Source organism: Peromyscus californicus, unplaced genomic scaffold (genome assembly GCF_007827085.1).
Source record: "Peromyscus californicus insignis strain IS unplaced genomic scaffold, ASM782708v3 Scaffold_18__1_contigs__length_77618521, whole genome shotgun sequence".
Taxonomy (NCBI): domain Eukaryota; kingdom Metazoa; phylum Chordata; class Mammalia; order Rodentia; family Cricetidae; genus Peromyscus; species Peromyscus californicus.
In genome coordinates, this window is record NW_026294480.1 from 43553636 (window position 1) to 43570283 (window position 16648).

At 41.2% G+C, this 16648-nt stretch overlaps 1 protein-coding gene across 5 annotated transcripts in view; it reads left to right on the forward strand.

Moving 5' to 3' along the window:
- Positions 1-16648, forward strand: part of Arl15 (ADP ribosylation factor like GTPase 15) — a 391154-nt gene that overhangs the window by 131573 nt on the left and 242933 nt on the right. For 4 of the 5 annotated variants that reach the window (XM_052743304.1, XM_052743305.1, XM_052743308.1 and 1 more), the window contains one exon: positions 2422-2566. In XM_052743304.1, coding sequence (XP_052599264.1) covers positions 2422-2566 — 145 coding nt within the window. Of the gene's footprint in view, positions 1-2107; positions 2138-2421; positions 2567-16648 lie in introns of those variants that run through there. The other variant, XM_052743307.1, reaches the window with a different exon arrangement.

The window sequence follows — 16648 nt, forward strand, 5'->3', positions numbered from 1 at the left end:
AAGGCCAAAGAAAGAGCAACCAAGATGAAGGAGTAGGGGGCGGTAACCATAGGAAGGCAGGCTGAAATCATCAGGATTCCTCAGACTTTAAAAGAAGAGAGGAAATATGATTAGAGTTTAATAAACCCATGTAGAATATGGATCATAAAATTGTTTACCAGAAGTCAGCAAAAACCTCTGAACAAACTGGAGGCCATGAACTTGGGGTGTACTGAGAAAGTAGATCTTGCACATCAGAACCGGTCTTTTGGGAACTTGGCTAACTTCTGGAGTTGAAGTGTAAAAGTCAAGGGTTTCTCTTATTTTGACACTGTTTCTTTTTAAACCTAGGCGGCCCAGCGAGCATACATCAAGCATCCTATTAGCCTTTGTGTTTTCTCTTCTCTTTTTTAGGTGAAACTTAAATGTCATTCATTCTCCATCCAACAGTGATTTATTGAGGGTAGCTTCTTTGCCCTGTCCACTGCCAGGCACTGGGGGATAGGGGACAAAATTGGACACACGTGGTTCCCACAGTCTGGTGGTGAATAAGAAACCGTAATTGTCTGTATGATGAATTCGCGAACATGCTGTGAGAGCTTGACATCGGTTGCTAATGCAGTCTCAGATCAGAGCCGACTGCTCTGAGGAAAGGGTGGTTAAGCTGAAACCAAAGGGCTGATGAGTCGGCAGCGAAGGCAGCAGTACAGAAGAGGGGACAGCCTAGGGGGATGCCTCAAGTGACAGATGCTCAGCAAGGCTTGGAAACAGTGGTGGAGGACATGAGGCTGGCAGCGTTGGCTGGAACTTGTCTGGATGCCCTTAGAGATCATGATAAGAGTTTACGACCATGGGTCAGGGGAAGTCACTGAGGAAGATTAAGGATATAGAATGGGGTTTGTTTCTATGAACAGTCACAGTGGGTGCTGTGGAAGAACAGAGGGCAAGAAAAATAGATATTCCTGAAAGCAGTGGGAGGGTGTTGGTGTCCAGGTGACCACATCCTAAGCGGAGAGAAGCCAATAGACTCCAGAACTGTTTTAGAGGTCATGTGGACTAGACTTGTTCAGATGTTAGAAATGAGGGAGAGGGATAATCAAGCTTGACTACGAGAGTATGAAAGCCAAGTAGGACTCAGATTGTATCTGAGTGAGAGGAATCAGCACAAGGTTTTAATAGGTCTTTTCCTCTATGGGTTCAGACAATCAAATAGGAGGAGTCTTCCTCCCTCCCAAATTTCATTTCTAGTCTCTTTCTTATATGAATTAATGTTCCTATCAAACAAATATTGCGAATACTTCAGACTGGAGAATTGGTACATAGCCAGCGTCTTAAAATGGATGTAAGGTAAATTTAAGTATCAAACACTTCGTGATTGCTAGCCTATAAGTCAGATCCCTTTGTCTTTACTCATGAAGACCAAACGAGTTTGTGTGGTTCAGAAACTGTATTGCCGTTCATAGAACTCGGAGGTCAGTTAACCTGAAACATGATTGAGCAAAGGCCAAGGAAGGCAGAGCTGTAACACGGATTCTTTAGTGATGGAAGGTGCCTTTTGAATCGACGTCAGAACAGGAAGGCTGAGAGCTCAGGGGCACATCGTTAACTCGGCGTATGCAAGGCTCTGAGTTCAGTACCAGCAGCCCCTGCCCCCAATCAAAGTTCCAGAGCTAGAACAGAGTCTCAGGGCTTTTGACTCAGCTTCACTGGTTAGTGTTTTTCCAGGTTTGCTTTATCACACTCCCCACCAGATGGAGGTGGGGGGGAGTAAGAGACTTAGACTTTTCTGAGCCAGTTAATTGCAGATTTCAAGACCCTTCACCTCCAAGTACTTCAGCATTTGCTTCCGCAGAACAACGCCTTTCCCTTACATAATGACAGCACAGTTATTTAATTCAGGAAATTTAACCTTATGCAACACTGTTATCTAATATGCAGTCTATATTCAGTCCTCACTAATGTCCCAATAATGTCATTTATGGCACTTTCTTCCTCCCAATTCAGGATCTAATCTAAGACATGTTACAGTTCATGTCTTCTGATTCTTCACCAGGAGCGGCTCCTTAGTCCCCGACTTTTGAGACAGTGGTATTTTAGAAAACACACTAGGTATGGTATAGGATGCTTCTGAGATTGCCTTTATATGGTTTCCTCATCGGTAGGTTCAAGTGGTGGCACTGAGGGGAATCTGTTAGAACCCTGTGCCCAGTGCTCCTGCCATAGCTAGCAGGGTGGCAGACAGCCTAGACAGGTCCCATGGCTGCTGACAGGAGTGTCATTTGTTTTGTCAAAATGCTGTGGCCCAGGTGTCTCCACCTGAAGACACTGTATTCCTGCTTAACATTGATGGGGGGACTTAGTTACACTTTCCTATTTGTATAGTTGTTTTTCAATATCACTAAAGTTTGTCTCCATATTTCTCTCTCTCTCTCTCTCCGGCAGTGTTTTCGAGCACTTTGCTGCAAGGGACCACCACCTGCGCGCCCTGAATATGATTTGGTTTGCATAGGTCTCACAGGCTCTGGGAAGAGCAGTCTACTGTCCAAACTCTGCAGTGAAAGCCAGGAGAACGTCGTGTCAACCACAGGTGGGTGTTGCATTGAGCGTCTGTCTCTATTGCCTCCTTGCCTCCCAGCCTGGCCAGTGTCCTGTGCACTTCTGTGGCCTCTCCCATCCATTCAGTTTGTTACCTAGTGCTTCAAGAGTATGTTTATTTCAACTTGAAATACTCTTGTCTTTTTTTCTGGAGGGCAAAAGCAAAAACCCGAACCAGTATCGTGAAGTAGCTGTATCCTGTATCACTTGCTCTGTTCTTTTCAGTGACACAGAATAAATGGGGAGTTCTTGTCCTGTGACACAGTGCATTCTCCTGAGTGTCCCTGAGTGCTGTCCTCCCTTGCAGTGTCGCTCCAGCTGACTTTAGTTGGTCACATGCTCTCTCAACAGCACTAGTGATGGACACTGAACTTCTTCGTCTCGCCCTTGGTTACCTGAAGGATAGACAGTTTGAGGGGCCATTGAGCCTTTACTTTTTAGCATGTTTTTTTGACTTGAAATCTGTCTAAAATAGGGGGTTTGAAAACATTTTTCTTTGAGATTTATTTTTATTTTATGTGTCATGTTTTGCCTGCATGTATGTCTGTGCCAGAAGAGGGCATCAGGTCCCCTGGAACTGGAGTTACTGATGTTCGTTATCAGCATGTGAGTTCTGGGACTATAACCCAGGTCCTCTGAAAGAGCAGTCAGCACTCTTAACTGCTAATCCCTCTTTCCAGCTCCAAATAGTGGTTGTTTTTTTTTTTTCTTTTTGTTTGTTTTTTAAATCAGGAGATTTTTTTGCCCCATGCAGAGGGTATGGACACCTGGTAGTATCTGAAGACATTTTGGCTATCATAGCTAGGTGAGGATGCTCCTGGCTTCTATAATCATTACAGCGATTCTGGTAAATACTCCGTGGTTCACAAGACAGTTTCTGCAGCAAAGTTCCCTCACCCCAAATGCCATCATCAACAGGTTGAGAAGCCCTCCCCTAGAGTTTCAGCACTTCCTACCTCTTCCTCTTTCCTCTTCTGACAATGAGGTGGGAAAAAAGTGTCTACATTCAATACAATACTGGAAGAATGGTTATAGGTGAGGAAAAGAGCCACTGAGGTAGGATTGCTCAGCAGGAAAAAGCAAGACAAGGCATTTTATGGGGAAGATAAAAATGTAGCTCTTTCTGCCCAACTTGTGGACACTTGCCATTAGATACTAGAGTGACAGTGACTGGACAGGAGTCGGGACACGTAGCCCACTGATCAAAAAGACATTGACGATCACATCCAGCATTTATAAAGGAGGCACTATCAGTGCTCCCTGATGCTGGGCAGAAGTGGGATGTGTGCTAACCTTTTCCCCATTGAATCTGAAGCTGAGAAGTAAGCCAGGCTAGTAAGCAGGCCAAGAGATTGGAGTGGGAGAAGAAAGAAAAAGCGTAGTTATGTGAACTCAGGAGTGTCCATCAGGCTAGGGCCTCCCAGAGCCATGTTTCTGCATGGCTCTGTCTTCATGGCATGCATGCCAGGCGACACAGATAAGAGAGGCCGAGTCTTGGCAAACTTTTGACACCAAATTCGGAGATGTTAGCTTTATCTGTACTGTACAGAGACATCGGGGTCTTAGGCGCACGGAAACCACACACTGAGATGGTCATTTGAGAAGGACGAGGCTGGCCGTGGTTTGGGGCGTGAACCGTGAGGAGGACTGATGGGGGCAGAGGCAGTGGATGACGATGATGATGGCACGCTTGAGGTGATGAAGGCCTTAGGTGAGGCAAACAAAGCAAAAACGGAGAACGTAGAATGGCTAGAAGAGCGTTTGAGGGAATTGGCAGGGCTTGGAAATCAGTTGGCTTTGGAAGAGGAAGAAGAGCCAACTGTGACTCAGTTTCTGGCTTAGCTGATGGGTGGGTGATGAAATCATTCACCAGGGTTTCTTAAGTAGGAAAAATATTGGTGATTGGGAACTTCACATCAGTTCAGCTCAGGTTGAGAGAAAACTAAGTTAGAAAAAAAAACGTGAAGATTTCAAGAACTTTTTAGATCTTAGAATTGTAGATTTAAAAAGACAATGGGTCTCTAAAGAAATATGTGTGTGTGTGTGTGTGTGTGTGTGTGTGTGTGTGTGTGTGTGTGTGTGTATATGCATGCCTTGACTAAAGGGTGGGTGAAGCGGTGTCCATAGGAATTAGTGACAAATTTGCAGAGGGTGAGCATGGACCTGGTGCATAGCCACTTTGCACAGCACTCCTGAGGAGCCCCCTTTTCCCATAGACAGCCCCGAGTCCTCCCTCCCTAACGCCCCCACCCCTACCCCAGCTCCATAGTCCTCCAGCCTGTGACTGTCAACTGCCTTGTTCACATGCCTGCCCACCCCTCAGGTCTTCCTAAACTACCCAGGGCAGACAGCATGTCTTACCTGACATCATATAAACAGAGGTTGGCACGAAGTTTGGACATGGATGTAGACATTTGTTGAATGAATAAGCAAATGACAATAGATTTAATGTACTTAGTGTGTTTACCTAAACTACCCTCTGTGAGCCTCGTAATATCTTCTTTGATAGGTAAGAATCATTGCTTTTTTTTTTTTTTTTTTGTATTCTGTTTTTAAATCACCTGAGTAAGGTATAGTGATATGTTCATTTAACATAGCTAGACACAGAGATAGGATGCCAAATAAGAATTTCAAGTGAAATTCAGTGATATCTCAGACCTCAGATTTCTGATATAAGCCTATGCTTAGTGGTTGTCTCTGAAAGTGTAAATCCTTTGAATAATGTGCTATGAAGTTATTGAAACACTATTAGCTTCATAAAGTCTTTCAAGCAAAGTAACTTCCAAAATAACCGTAAGAACAACAAAAAGTATCATTTTCTTCACTTATCAGTCATCATCTAGCACTATTTCTGGAAGAGCAGTTTTGAATTACCATGTAAAACTTATCTGCAAATAATTTTGTAATTTATTTGTAAATTATAATGTGTCCTATATTTGTTTTCATTAAATTATTAAGTAATTTATATTTTCCTTTTCCTGGAACCAAATCATAACATTTGTGCTAGCTGACTTTCTGATGAATTAGATAGTAAGTTGGCTAATGTTTTGGATATCAAACTTCTATGAGTTGCAGCTATCTTGAGCTTGGCCCGGTGCCTTTTTGGAGGCCTCTTTGGAGGTCCCTGCCATCAAGAAGTTTGTCCTGGGTTTGGAAGAGAAGTTTTCAAGCCGTAAAATTATTCCCACTTGTTTTTTCTGTGCCAGGTCCTGTGCTAAGATACTGTGATGTATGTTATACTTGATGGTGTGGGCATAAAAGTGACATGCGATTTCTAGCTTGGGAGATCAAAGTAGGCTTCCGAGTGAACATTGTATTTGAGAAGTACTTTACTTGATGGTTAGGATTCCAAGCCATGACTAATGGGACGAGGATATTTGGGATCTAAAACATGATTCAGAGAAAAGTCTGTCTTACTGGTCAAGGTTCACGGTACAGGGATGTCGGAAGTGCTGGTGTCCAGGCTAGAGAATGGAAAAGCTGTTGGATACCTGTAATATGGAAAGATGAACCAACTGGGATAATAATTTAATAATAATAATAATAATAAAATGGTGAGTTAGGAACACATGTAATCGATACTGTGAAAGTGGCAGTCATATTGGGTGATGGAAAAAGAAAAGTCAGTAATGACTCAGTTTTCTACCTTGCTGTTTGGGGAACATCATATAAAAAAGTAGAAAAACCGTGACAGGCAGTTTTAGAGTAAAAGAGAAATGAGAAGGTTGGTGTAGTGGGACATTTAGTGATGTTTGAAATGCTGGAATAGCAGGTGGAAAGGAGCTGAGAGCCACAGGTACAGACCTGGGGACCACGGGAGCGTGGCTTTGAATGAGATTGTCTAGAAATAATGAGTAGGGGGAAGGGGTGCTGAGCACTGGCTACATTTCCTTCATCCATTGCACATTGAGTACTTCATTGTGTCTGCCACAGAGTCAGACAGTAACACTGCGTCAGTTAACAAGTCAGAAGAACACCCTACCCTTGAGAACTTATATCCCTGTGCCTGTGGTTCTTAAAGAATCTTTTCGGTTTTTCGAGACAGGGTTTCTCTGTGTAGCTTTGGAGCCTGTCCTGGAACTCACTCTGAAGACCAGGCTGGCCTGGAACTCACAGAGATCCACCTGCCTCTGCCTTCTGAGTGCTGGGATTAAAGGCATGTGTGGCCACCACTGCCCTCCCACCCTTTTTTAAAAGATTTATTTATTTATTTATTTTAAGAATATGAGTGCTCTAGCTGCATGTACAACTTTATGCCAGAAGAGGGCATCAGATCCCACTAGAGATGGTTGTAAGCCACATGTGGTTGCTGGGAACTGAACTCAGGACCTCTGGAAGAACAGCTAGTGCTCTTAACTGCTGAGCCATCTCTCCAGCCCCCTTGTTAAAGAATCTTAATCCAGGCATTTCTATATAATATCATATAAGTCAGTTACAACCAAGAAATCAAAAATCAAAAGTCAAGTTGAAAGTCTGAAAGAAGGCCCTTGGTTATGGTAGCAATATGATAAATAATGATACCAATAGAACCGTTTTAGTAGATTATTAGGATAGATACCACCCAGAGAATGAGAAAGTAGTATATAAGAAATGGTAATGAGACTCTAATCATTACTACTTGGTTCTTTGTAAGGTTACATATAAACTACCTTTTCAGGAAAGAAAAGAAAGAAAAAATGTTAATGGACTTTTGTTTCAATAAGGACCGGTCTCATGTGAGCATTCTTATAGATGTGTGTAGGCATAGTCACCTGAGAATAAAGGAAAGTCTGAAGGGGTTCAAGGAAGGCTAGAAAGAACATGAATGATTAATGTTTTCTGATTCTCATCCAAATATAATAACCAGAACTGATTTAGCCTCCTAAAACAAATGAAAAACAGTTACTCCCAATGAAAACATTTTAAAAAAAGTTAAAAGCACAACGCAGACAAAACAGTATCAGGCAAATTACCCAGTGAGGAAGCAGGCCGAGGAGCAATGAGAAAGGAAACAAGGACAGAGGAAACAAACTGGACGCAAGTAGCAAGGCAGTATACTCAAACCTCACCAACAACTACTAAATGTAAATGACCTAAACTCCTCAATTAAGGCTGAATGGCTATGACCAAGTTTAAAAAAATGAACGATTCAACTGAGGGTTGACTTTAGGGAACAAACTTTAAATATAAACACAAATTACTTGCAGTAAATGAATAGAAAATATAGAAGTCCAATAGTATAAAACAAAAAATTAGAGTGATTGTATCAGTGTCAGACAATGTAAACTTCAGAGCAAAGAATAGTACAGAGAACAACAAAGTTTATTTCATAGTGATGAAGGGATCACTTTAATCAAGAAAACTGAGTACTTAAGTATCTAACACTAGATCTTCAAAATAAACAAAACAAAACATGATAGAACATCAGAGTGAAGTAGACAAACCCGCAGCTAAAAAGAGAAATTTCTCTTCCACCGATGGATAGTTAGGGGCTGGCAATCAGCCTAGATATAATGGACTTGAACAACACTGTCCACCAACATGACCTGGATAACTTTTCCATATCACTCCACCCAGCCACAGCAGACCTCCATTCTTCCCAAGTGCCTTTGAACATGTACTAAATTAAATAATTATCTACTATAATACATAAAACAAATGTCAATTAGTTTAGATTGACTCTAGTAATACTAAATATGTTTTCAGAGTATAACAGGATTAATCCAGCCCTTAAACATTGTTATCTGCAAAGTTCATGCATAGGAACCACAAAACGGAGTTGATTGAGAAACCCCCAAATATTACACACACACAAAATTTACAATGTTTTAAGTTAAGTGTGGGCTATATGTGGTCCCCAGACTAAGGGCCTGCCATTATCGTAGGATTGAATTAAAAGTCATTAACAAAACATCCTTAGGAGACAGTTTCCAAATATTTGAAAATTAACTTGCTTCTTGCCAGCGTCTGGATTGAAATCTCAAAAGAGCAACTATAACTCATTTTGCACCAAATGACAACTTATCAGAATTTGTGATATGCCTCTTTTTTTTAATTTGTATTTTTTAAAAATTTACTTTCTTTATTTTATTTCCTGACCACAGTTTCCCTTTTCTCCTCTCTCTACCCCCCGGCTCCCAAAGCAGGACTTTGGGGGAAATTTATAGAATTGAGCATTGGTATTAGAAATGAAGGGACTCGGGGCTGGAGAGATGGCTCAGAGGTTAAGAATGCTTGTTATTGCAGAGAATCTGGGTTCATTTCCCGGCACCCACATGGCACCTCACAACCATCCATATCTCCAGTTCTAGGAGATCCACCATCCTCATCTAGCACTGGACATGCATGTGGTACACAGACAGACATGCATGTGGTACACAGACAGACATGCATGTGGTACACAGACAGACATGCATGTGGTACACAGACAGACATGCAGGCAAAACACTCAGAAAGATAAACAAGTCTCAAACGAAGAAAGAAAGAAAAAGAAAGCAAACCACAGATCAATGGTCATAGCTTCTTCAAAGAGAAAGTAAAAGAAAACCATCAGTTAAATTCTAAATAGAAGAAAGGAGATAATAAAGATAGAAGTAAAAACCAATGAAGCTAAATAAGCATAGAAGGGATGCATGAAACCAGGAACTGATTTCTGTTTTCAGAAGACGAATAAAATTGACAGGGCTTAGCTACCCAGATCAGGAAGAATTTTAAAAGATGTAAATTGCCAGTACTTTACAAGTGACAGACCAATACACATTGTTTAAGAATTCAGAGGGTAAGAAGAGACTATTTACAGCAGCTTTCTGCCAGTGAGTTTGATCATTTGGATGAAGCGGACACTTCTTTGAAAGGCAAACCTTCCAGTCACAGTCGAGAAGCAGAGAATCCTGATATTTCTTTGTGTACTAAAGAAACTGGAAACCTAGTTAAGGACACCTGGAGTTGGCATCATTGATGGATCCTGCCAAACATTTTATTGGGGGGGAAGGGAGTGTCGGCAAAGAAAAAAATATGTCAGTTTTCTGTATTTTCTAGAAGATTGAAGGGGAGTGAAAACTTTACATTTCCTTGTAAAACCAGCTTTAACCTGAACTAAAATCAGATAATGACATTACAGAAAGACTGCAGATTACTCATCCCGCATGCACACAGATGCAAGAATTCATAACAAAATCTAACAGTATCAAATATAACGGCATATCAGTAGGATGTTATAACCAAGTTACATCTATCCTAGGAATGCAATGTTGGTTTTACATGAAAACTTCAGTCTGGGGCTAAGCCTATACCTCAGTAGTTGAGTGCTTGTCTAGTCTAGCACATGCCAAACCCCAGGTTCTATCCTCACTGCCATCAAAAAGAAAATAAATTTAATTTTCAGTATCTATAAATGAAAAACTGTAAAATCCCTGAGGAGATTTCCAACACCGATTTCTTATAAAAATTCTCAACATAGTAAGAAATAGAAAGAAATAACAGGCCCAACACAGGCACAACTGGCAATTTGTCAGAAGTTACTAATGTAAAAGAAACTATGTCTTTAAGGCAGTTCCTTGCAACATTGTTTATAAGTGAAACTTTAAAGCAATGTAAATGCCCTAAAGCAAGGGAGCTTGTTAATAAATAAGTTTTGGAACCTCAATTGAAATGGTTGAGACTGGAAAATATATATTGTCTTCTGTTAAAGAAAATGAAAAAGTTAAGTTCACATTCATTTTTAAAAATTAGGCTATAGAAACATGTATTTGAATGTAAACTGGGAATGAATATATAAAAATAATAATAATGTGCTTTGTTGATGTGGTATGAGGAAATTTTATTGTTCTAAATTACTTCTCTGTTTTATAATGTCTTGAAAATATAAATCAAATTAAGATGAAATAGTTGTTTTCAACAATTAAGAAGAGGGTCGTTGTTAAGCCTGGGTTTCTTAGGAATTGATAGCAATCCCTGAGAAGGGCAGGTCCACCCAGTTTCAGCAAAGCATGCCTGCTCTTTTTCCAGGAAGAAAGGGAATCCAAATTTTATTGGATCGTTAACTTCAACCATCTTTCAGCTTTGACATAATTTTTAAAAGATACTTAAGTTGTCAAAACTCAAAGGGCCAAGAAACCCTCCAGAAAGCAGGAGCGGTTGAGAGAGAGAGAGAAGCTGGGCAGCTTCTCCTGAGGTCTGCAAACAAAAGCGAGTTCTGTCTGAGTGAGCTCCTTGCCTGTGGACCTACTGTGAGTTTGTTAAGAGCGGTTGGTAAGCTGTAGATTATTCACTTTGTTTTTTCATTTTTGAGCCAGAAGAATGGAATCCAAAGACTTAGAATAATGTATTGACAAAGCTCAAGAACTATCGAGAGAAAACTAAGTACTTTGAATTGAAAAAAAAAAAGTTGAAAATCTCTTTCTGGATCTATACCTATACATGTATATTTTTGCTCTTGAAAAATTGCCAGTGGCCAAAGATGGTGACGGTTTGAAAGGAAGACAGAAAAACGTTCCCAAGAAGTTGAATGAAGTGTTTAAAATCACTGCAGTATTAGCTACACACGGGTTAACCAGAGGAACAAGTTCAACAGTAAATTTTGGTATCTGCTAAAGGATTGTGCTTTATAAATGCCAGTAGATTAAATTTCCTTTTATGATGTTGAAATCCTATTGAGAAGACTTTTGCTGGATTTTTGTCCAAACATCACAAAGCTGTCATGGCATAAATAATGCTTTTGGTCTTGGTCGAGACCACCAGATCTCTGGCATGCCTTTCTTTCCCTTCAGTCTTTAGAGGGATCCAGGAATTCCAGAAGCACACGTTAAGTATCGGAGTGCATTTGTGCAGGCTTGGGGGAGGGGGAGACAAGGAACTGGGGTGTAGGCCCAAGTCAAACATTTATGTGTAACACATGATGAATAAAAATAGACTGACCTTCCTCCCCAAACTAGCTTTGTTACAATTCCAGGAATGCTTTCCCTGTACAAAACTTTCAAATTCATCTCCCCTGTATTACAGGTTTTGTTAGATTTAGGGATTGCAAAACATTGATGGAGAGGCTAAGCAAACAATTATTTCCCCAAAGAGTTACCAAGTCATATATTTATTAAAATTTGTGGGGTAAAATCTTAGGGGAGGTTTCAGTTTTACTCATGTAGCTCTGATATGCCAGGAAAAAATGAGTGGGCAACTAAGGCTTCAGCTATCCTGCTATTTGAATGGTGCCCAGGGAGACCTACCCTTGAGGTCTTCAGCCAAACAGAGGCCATTAAGATTTGACTCAGCTGTTACTATTATTTCCTCCTTCGTGTTGACTATAAATAATGGAACCCTAATTTTAGAGGAAATCTTAAAGAGCTAATCCAGTCTGCTCATTTTGTAGTTGATAATTTAAGGCCAAAGCTGTATGAAACTGTGACTGGTGAGTTTGAGCACTCTGAGGGAGTGTCTTGTCACATCAGCACAGACTCCTAGGGAAGCAATCAGAGGACTCAGAGTTTGCAGAAGCAGGAGGTTTTCATGCTGTCAGGGCCCAGTCAGTTGGAAGTTACCACTTTCTTCCTGAGTTCCAGGTCTTATTAATAGTGTCTAGCAAGAAGAGCTTTCTAAACTCATGCTATTATTTTTGCTTCAGTTAAAAAAAAAGCAATATTATTTAACTTTGAAAAAATTAATTTGGGTTGCTCATGTCAAATTATTAGTAGACACAAAGGAAAATAAATGTGTGGGTTTATTGGTCACACATGTTGCCCAGTCAGAGCCAGCATCCCTAGCTCAATAGTAAATACATCAGTGTGAGTCTACCTGCTCCCTGGTACCTGCAGGAGTCGAAGCACTCACTATAGGGCTCTAGAGGCAAGATCTAGGTTCAAGTATTCCATGTAGCACCTCGCTTCATTTTCTTCTTGGGACAGTGTACTGATGGTGCCATTGGGGTCGTCACAGCAGGTAAACTAGGTAATGGGTAAAGATCCTTAGCAGCATTGGAATCTGGAGGAACATGCATTTTTTAAAAATCAGACAAGGCTCAAACAGCTAGTAATAGATGGAGTCAAGATTTGAACCTAGACTTTTAGACTCTATAGCCCATGCTTTCATTTTTTAAAGCAATCCTTGGACAGTTTTTGATGGTTTGACTTTTTTTTTTTTTTACCCTACTAATTTTATTAACTCTTCATCTTACCCAACCCACTGTAAACAGAAATAACATATAGTGTGGTTTTTCATTTCTTCTTGGTTGGACGTCTGTGAACTGAAAATGTTCCTTTACCCTTTTAGTTTTCCTGCTTAGTCTTCGCAAATATTTAGAATTACCAAAATAGAGAAATACTCTTTCTCTTCCATGAAAAGTTCATTTTCTTGTTTTTTGAATTGATGATCTAGACTTCGTTTTCTGAGCAGCAATTACTGTAGTTGAATATAAGAATAATATGGAGACCGAAGTATGGGAGACCATGAATATATTTGCAGTATAAATCTAGCTACACGTGTTCATTCTGGGAGAAAGCATTTATGAGTATTCTGCAGAAACATTTGTATGCCTATAAATAAGATTACTTGGTTACTTAACATGAACAGTTGATATTTTTGTAGTTAGTGTATTATGAGGATCTGCAAAGAATTAAAGATAGTAACAATCACATTACCTGCCTATTGGATTAATACATGTCTAACATTGCATTTTGCATATGGCTGTGGCCATTTCTGGAAGAATATTGGTTCTCTTTTGAGTCCCTGCCTGTTGTCAACTTTTAAGAATCAAAGCCAATTAAACATTACTGGTGTGCTCCATAACTTTCTTTATCAAAGTTTGGACCTGCCCTGCTTCTCTGGAAAATCCATTCTCGAGAGTTGTCTTAAACATAACCACTAATAGACTGTTTAGCATCTGCAGAGGCCGTTTGTTGCCAGGATTTCACAATCATTGCCGTTTAATCCAGACAATATCCATGTGAGGTAGGTAGAGATATCCAAGCATCCAAATCTCCTGCAGGGGAATTTTGGTGCCTGTAGGAGTATTGTGATTGGCACTGACTGTCCCTGATTTCCCAGAGGCCAGACACCTGGAGAGGCTTTGCTGCAGGCCCAGGTACACACCGATATTTCAGCACCGGGGATTCTCTCTCTCTCTCTCTCTCTCTCTCTCTCTCTCTCTCTCTCTCTCTCTCTCATATAAAGATTCAGTGACTTTCTGCACCTTTAACCTGTAATAGACCCAGTACCTTACATCATGTCATTCTATGACAAGACTGAAGTAGATGCTGCCGTTCCCACTTTACAAATGAGAAAACTAAGGCTAGTAAGTTGCCCACACTGGAAAAACAGGAATGTAAGTCTAGTTCTGTCTGATTCCAAAGTCACTTCTTCAACTATTATCAAATGCTGTCTGAAAAATGGACTGTAAGAATGACCAAGATCAAAAAACACAATTGACAGCTCATGTTGGTGAGGATGTGGAGTAAGGGGAACACCACTCCATTGCTGGTTGGGAGTGCAAACTGGTACAGCCACTTTGGAAATCAATATGGCCGTACCTCAGAAAATTGGGAATCAATTTACCTCAAGACCCAGCTATACCACTCCTTGGCATATACCCAAAGGATGTTCGACATCAAGTACCACAAGGACACCTGCTCAACTGTGCTCATAGCAGCATTATTTGTAATAGCCAGAACTTGGAAACAACCTAGATGTCCCTCAACCAAAGGATGGATAAAGAAAATGTGGTACATTTATACAATAGAGTATTACTCAGCTGTTAAAAGCAATAACATCATGAAATTTGCAGGCAAATGGATGGAATGTAAAAAAAAAAAAATCATCCTGAGTGAGGTAGCCCAGTGGTATGTACTCACTTATAAGTGGATATTAGCTGTAAAGTAAAAGATAATCATGCTACGGTCCACAGACTCAGAGGAGCTCAGTAACGAGGGGGGATGCAAGGATCTCCCTGGGAAGGGGAAATAGAATCGATCTCACCAGTGGACTGGGGTGTGTGATGGTGAGAACAAAAGGGTTCCAGTGGTGAGGGGTACTGGGAGAAACAATGGAATTGGGAGTCGTGGTGGGGAGGCGAGGTGGAGCTCCAGTGCAGTGGAAACTCCATGGAATCTACAAGAGTAACCTTAGCAAAGACTCTTAGTAACGGGCAACACAGAGCCTGAACTGGCCATCTTCTGTAACTAGGCATGGGCCCAAGTGGAGGAGGGATTGGGACATCAACCCAGCCACAAAACCTACAGCTTGTCCTGCCTGCAGAGTGTTCTGGGAGCAGAGCCTAGCAGAATCCTCATCAAGGAGACTAGAGAGACTTTATCCAGGAACTGATGGGAGCCGATGCAGAGTCCCACAGCCAAACATTAGGGGGAGCTTGGGGAGTTCTCCCACGGGGGGGGGGGGGTGGCTTGAAGGAAGCAGAGGGGTCAGGGACACCAAGAGAACATGGCTCACGGAATCAATTGGCTGGGACTCATGAGGGCTTGCAGGCATCAGGGAGCCTGTAGGGGTCTGATCTAGGTCCTCTGCATCTATGTTATGGCTGAGTATCTTGGTGTTCTGGTGGGATTCCTAACAGAGGGAGCAGGGGCTGTTTCTCACTCTTTTGCCTGCTTGTGGGACCTTTTTCCTCCTACTGGGTTGCCTGGTCCAGTCTTGATGTGGTGGTACGTGCCTCATCTTATCGTAGCCTGTTATGCTGTGTTTGGTTGATGTCCCTGGGAGATCTGCTTGTTTCTGCGGGGAGACATTCCCCACAGGATGATCTGGGGGAGAGGAAAAGTGGGGAGAGAGAAAAGGGAGAGAGGAGGGAGGGGGAACTGTTCAGGATGTAATATATGAGATGATAATAATAATTATAATGAATGGAATGTAGTTTATAGCTTATCAAAGTGCTGGGAGAACATGGAGAGAAAGAATACAAAAGATAGGCCGGGCTAAAAAGAAGGCAAAGTAATGCCATGTAATTGTTCTTACCTACAGTATGTCTCTTAGAGCTTTTCACTTTCCCCATTATCAATCGTGACATTCTAAGTGAAAAGTATGTCTTTTACTGGTAAGTTTGTGGGAAAATAACTACTTCTTTGTAATTGCTCATGTTAAAACTGTACCCCGAAACTACTGAAAAATTAGCTTTAAAAAATTAGTGGGAGTTGCTGCCCAAGTCCTAATTGGTCTTAATAAAAACCCGGAGCCAGATATCAGGGTGAAAGCTGCAAGATCAGAGAAGCAGAGCAGGCCACAGCCACCACCTCTTACTTCACCAACTCCTCACCCTGAAAGAGAGCAAGTTCCTGTCTCCTCCCGCCTTGTATTCCTTTCTGTGCCCAGCCATATCACTTCCTGTCTCAACCTTCCTAGTGCTGGGATTAAAGGTGTGTGATCCCAAGTGCTGGATTTAAAGGTGTGTGCCACCACTGCCTGGCTCTGTTTCTCTTTTAGACGGGATTGATCTCCTGTCATCCAGAGTGGCCTTGAACTCACAGAAATCCAGACAGATCTCTGCCTCTGCCTCCTGAGTGCTAGGATTAAAGATGTGTGCCACCACTGCCTGACCTCTGTGGCTAACTCTGTGGCTGGCTCTGCCCTCCGATCTTCAGGCAAGCTTTATTTGTTAAGAGTACAAACAAGATATCACCACAAGGAATTTCAATAAGAAAAGAAAACAAGCACATGGCAGAGGTACTCACTTGAAACAAGAGAGTCCATTGCAGGCTCCAGGTCTCCAGTGCTCTCAAGCCATTGCTAGTCTAGTTTCTCAGGACTGATTTCAGAAATATCCAGTGTTTGCACGTGTGTGTGTGCTCACGCATGCGTGCGTCCGTGTGCACCTATATACGTACTTTCTTATGTGTTCCATCTATATTGATTGCCTTCAGTATGAGTAGTGAAGCCCTGAATATATTATTAGAGGCAGAACTATATTCTCTAAACATTATCAGTGTTTTATGACATGCTTTGTCAAACTTACTTCTGTATGAATCATTATTTATAGTTTTACTTTTAAAGAAAAATGTAAGTTAAGTAAATATTATTGGGTCCCTAGATGAAATACTAACAAATACAAGAAAATTCAAATATAAGGTATTTAAGTGTTTTAATCACTAGTTCCTATATA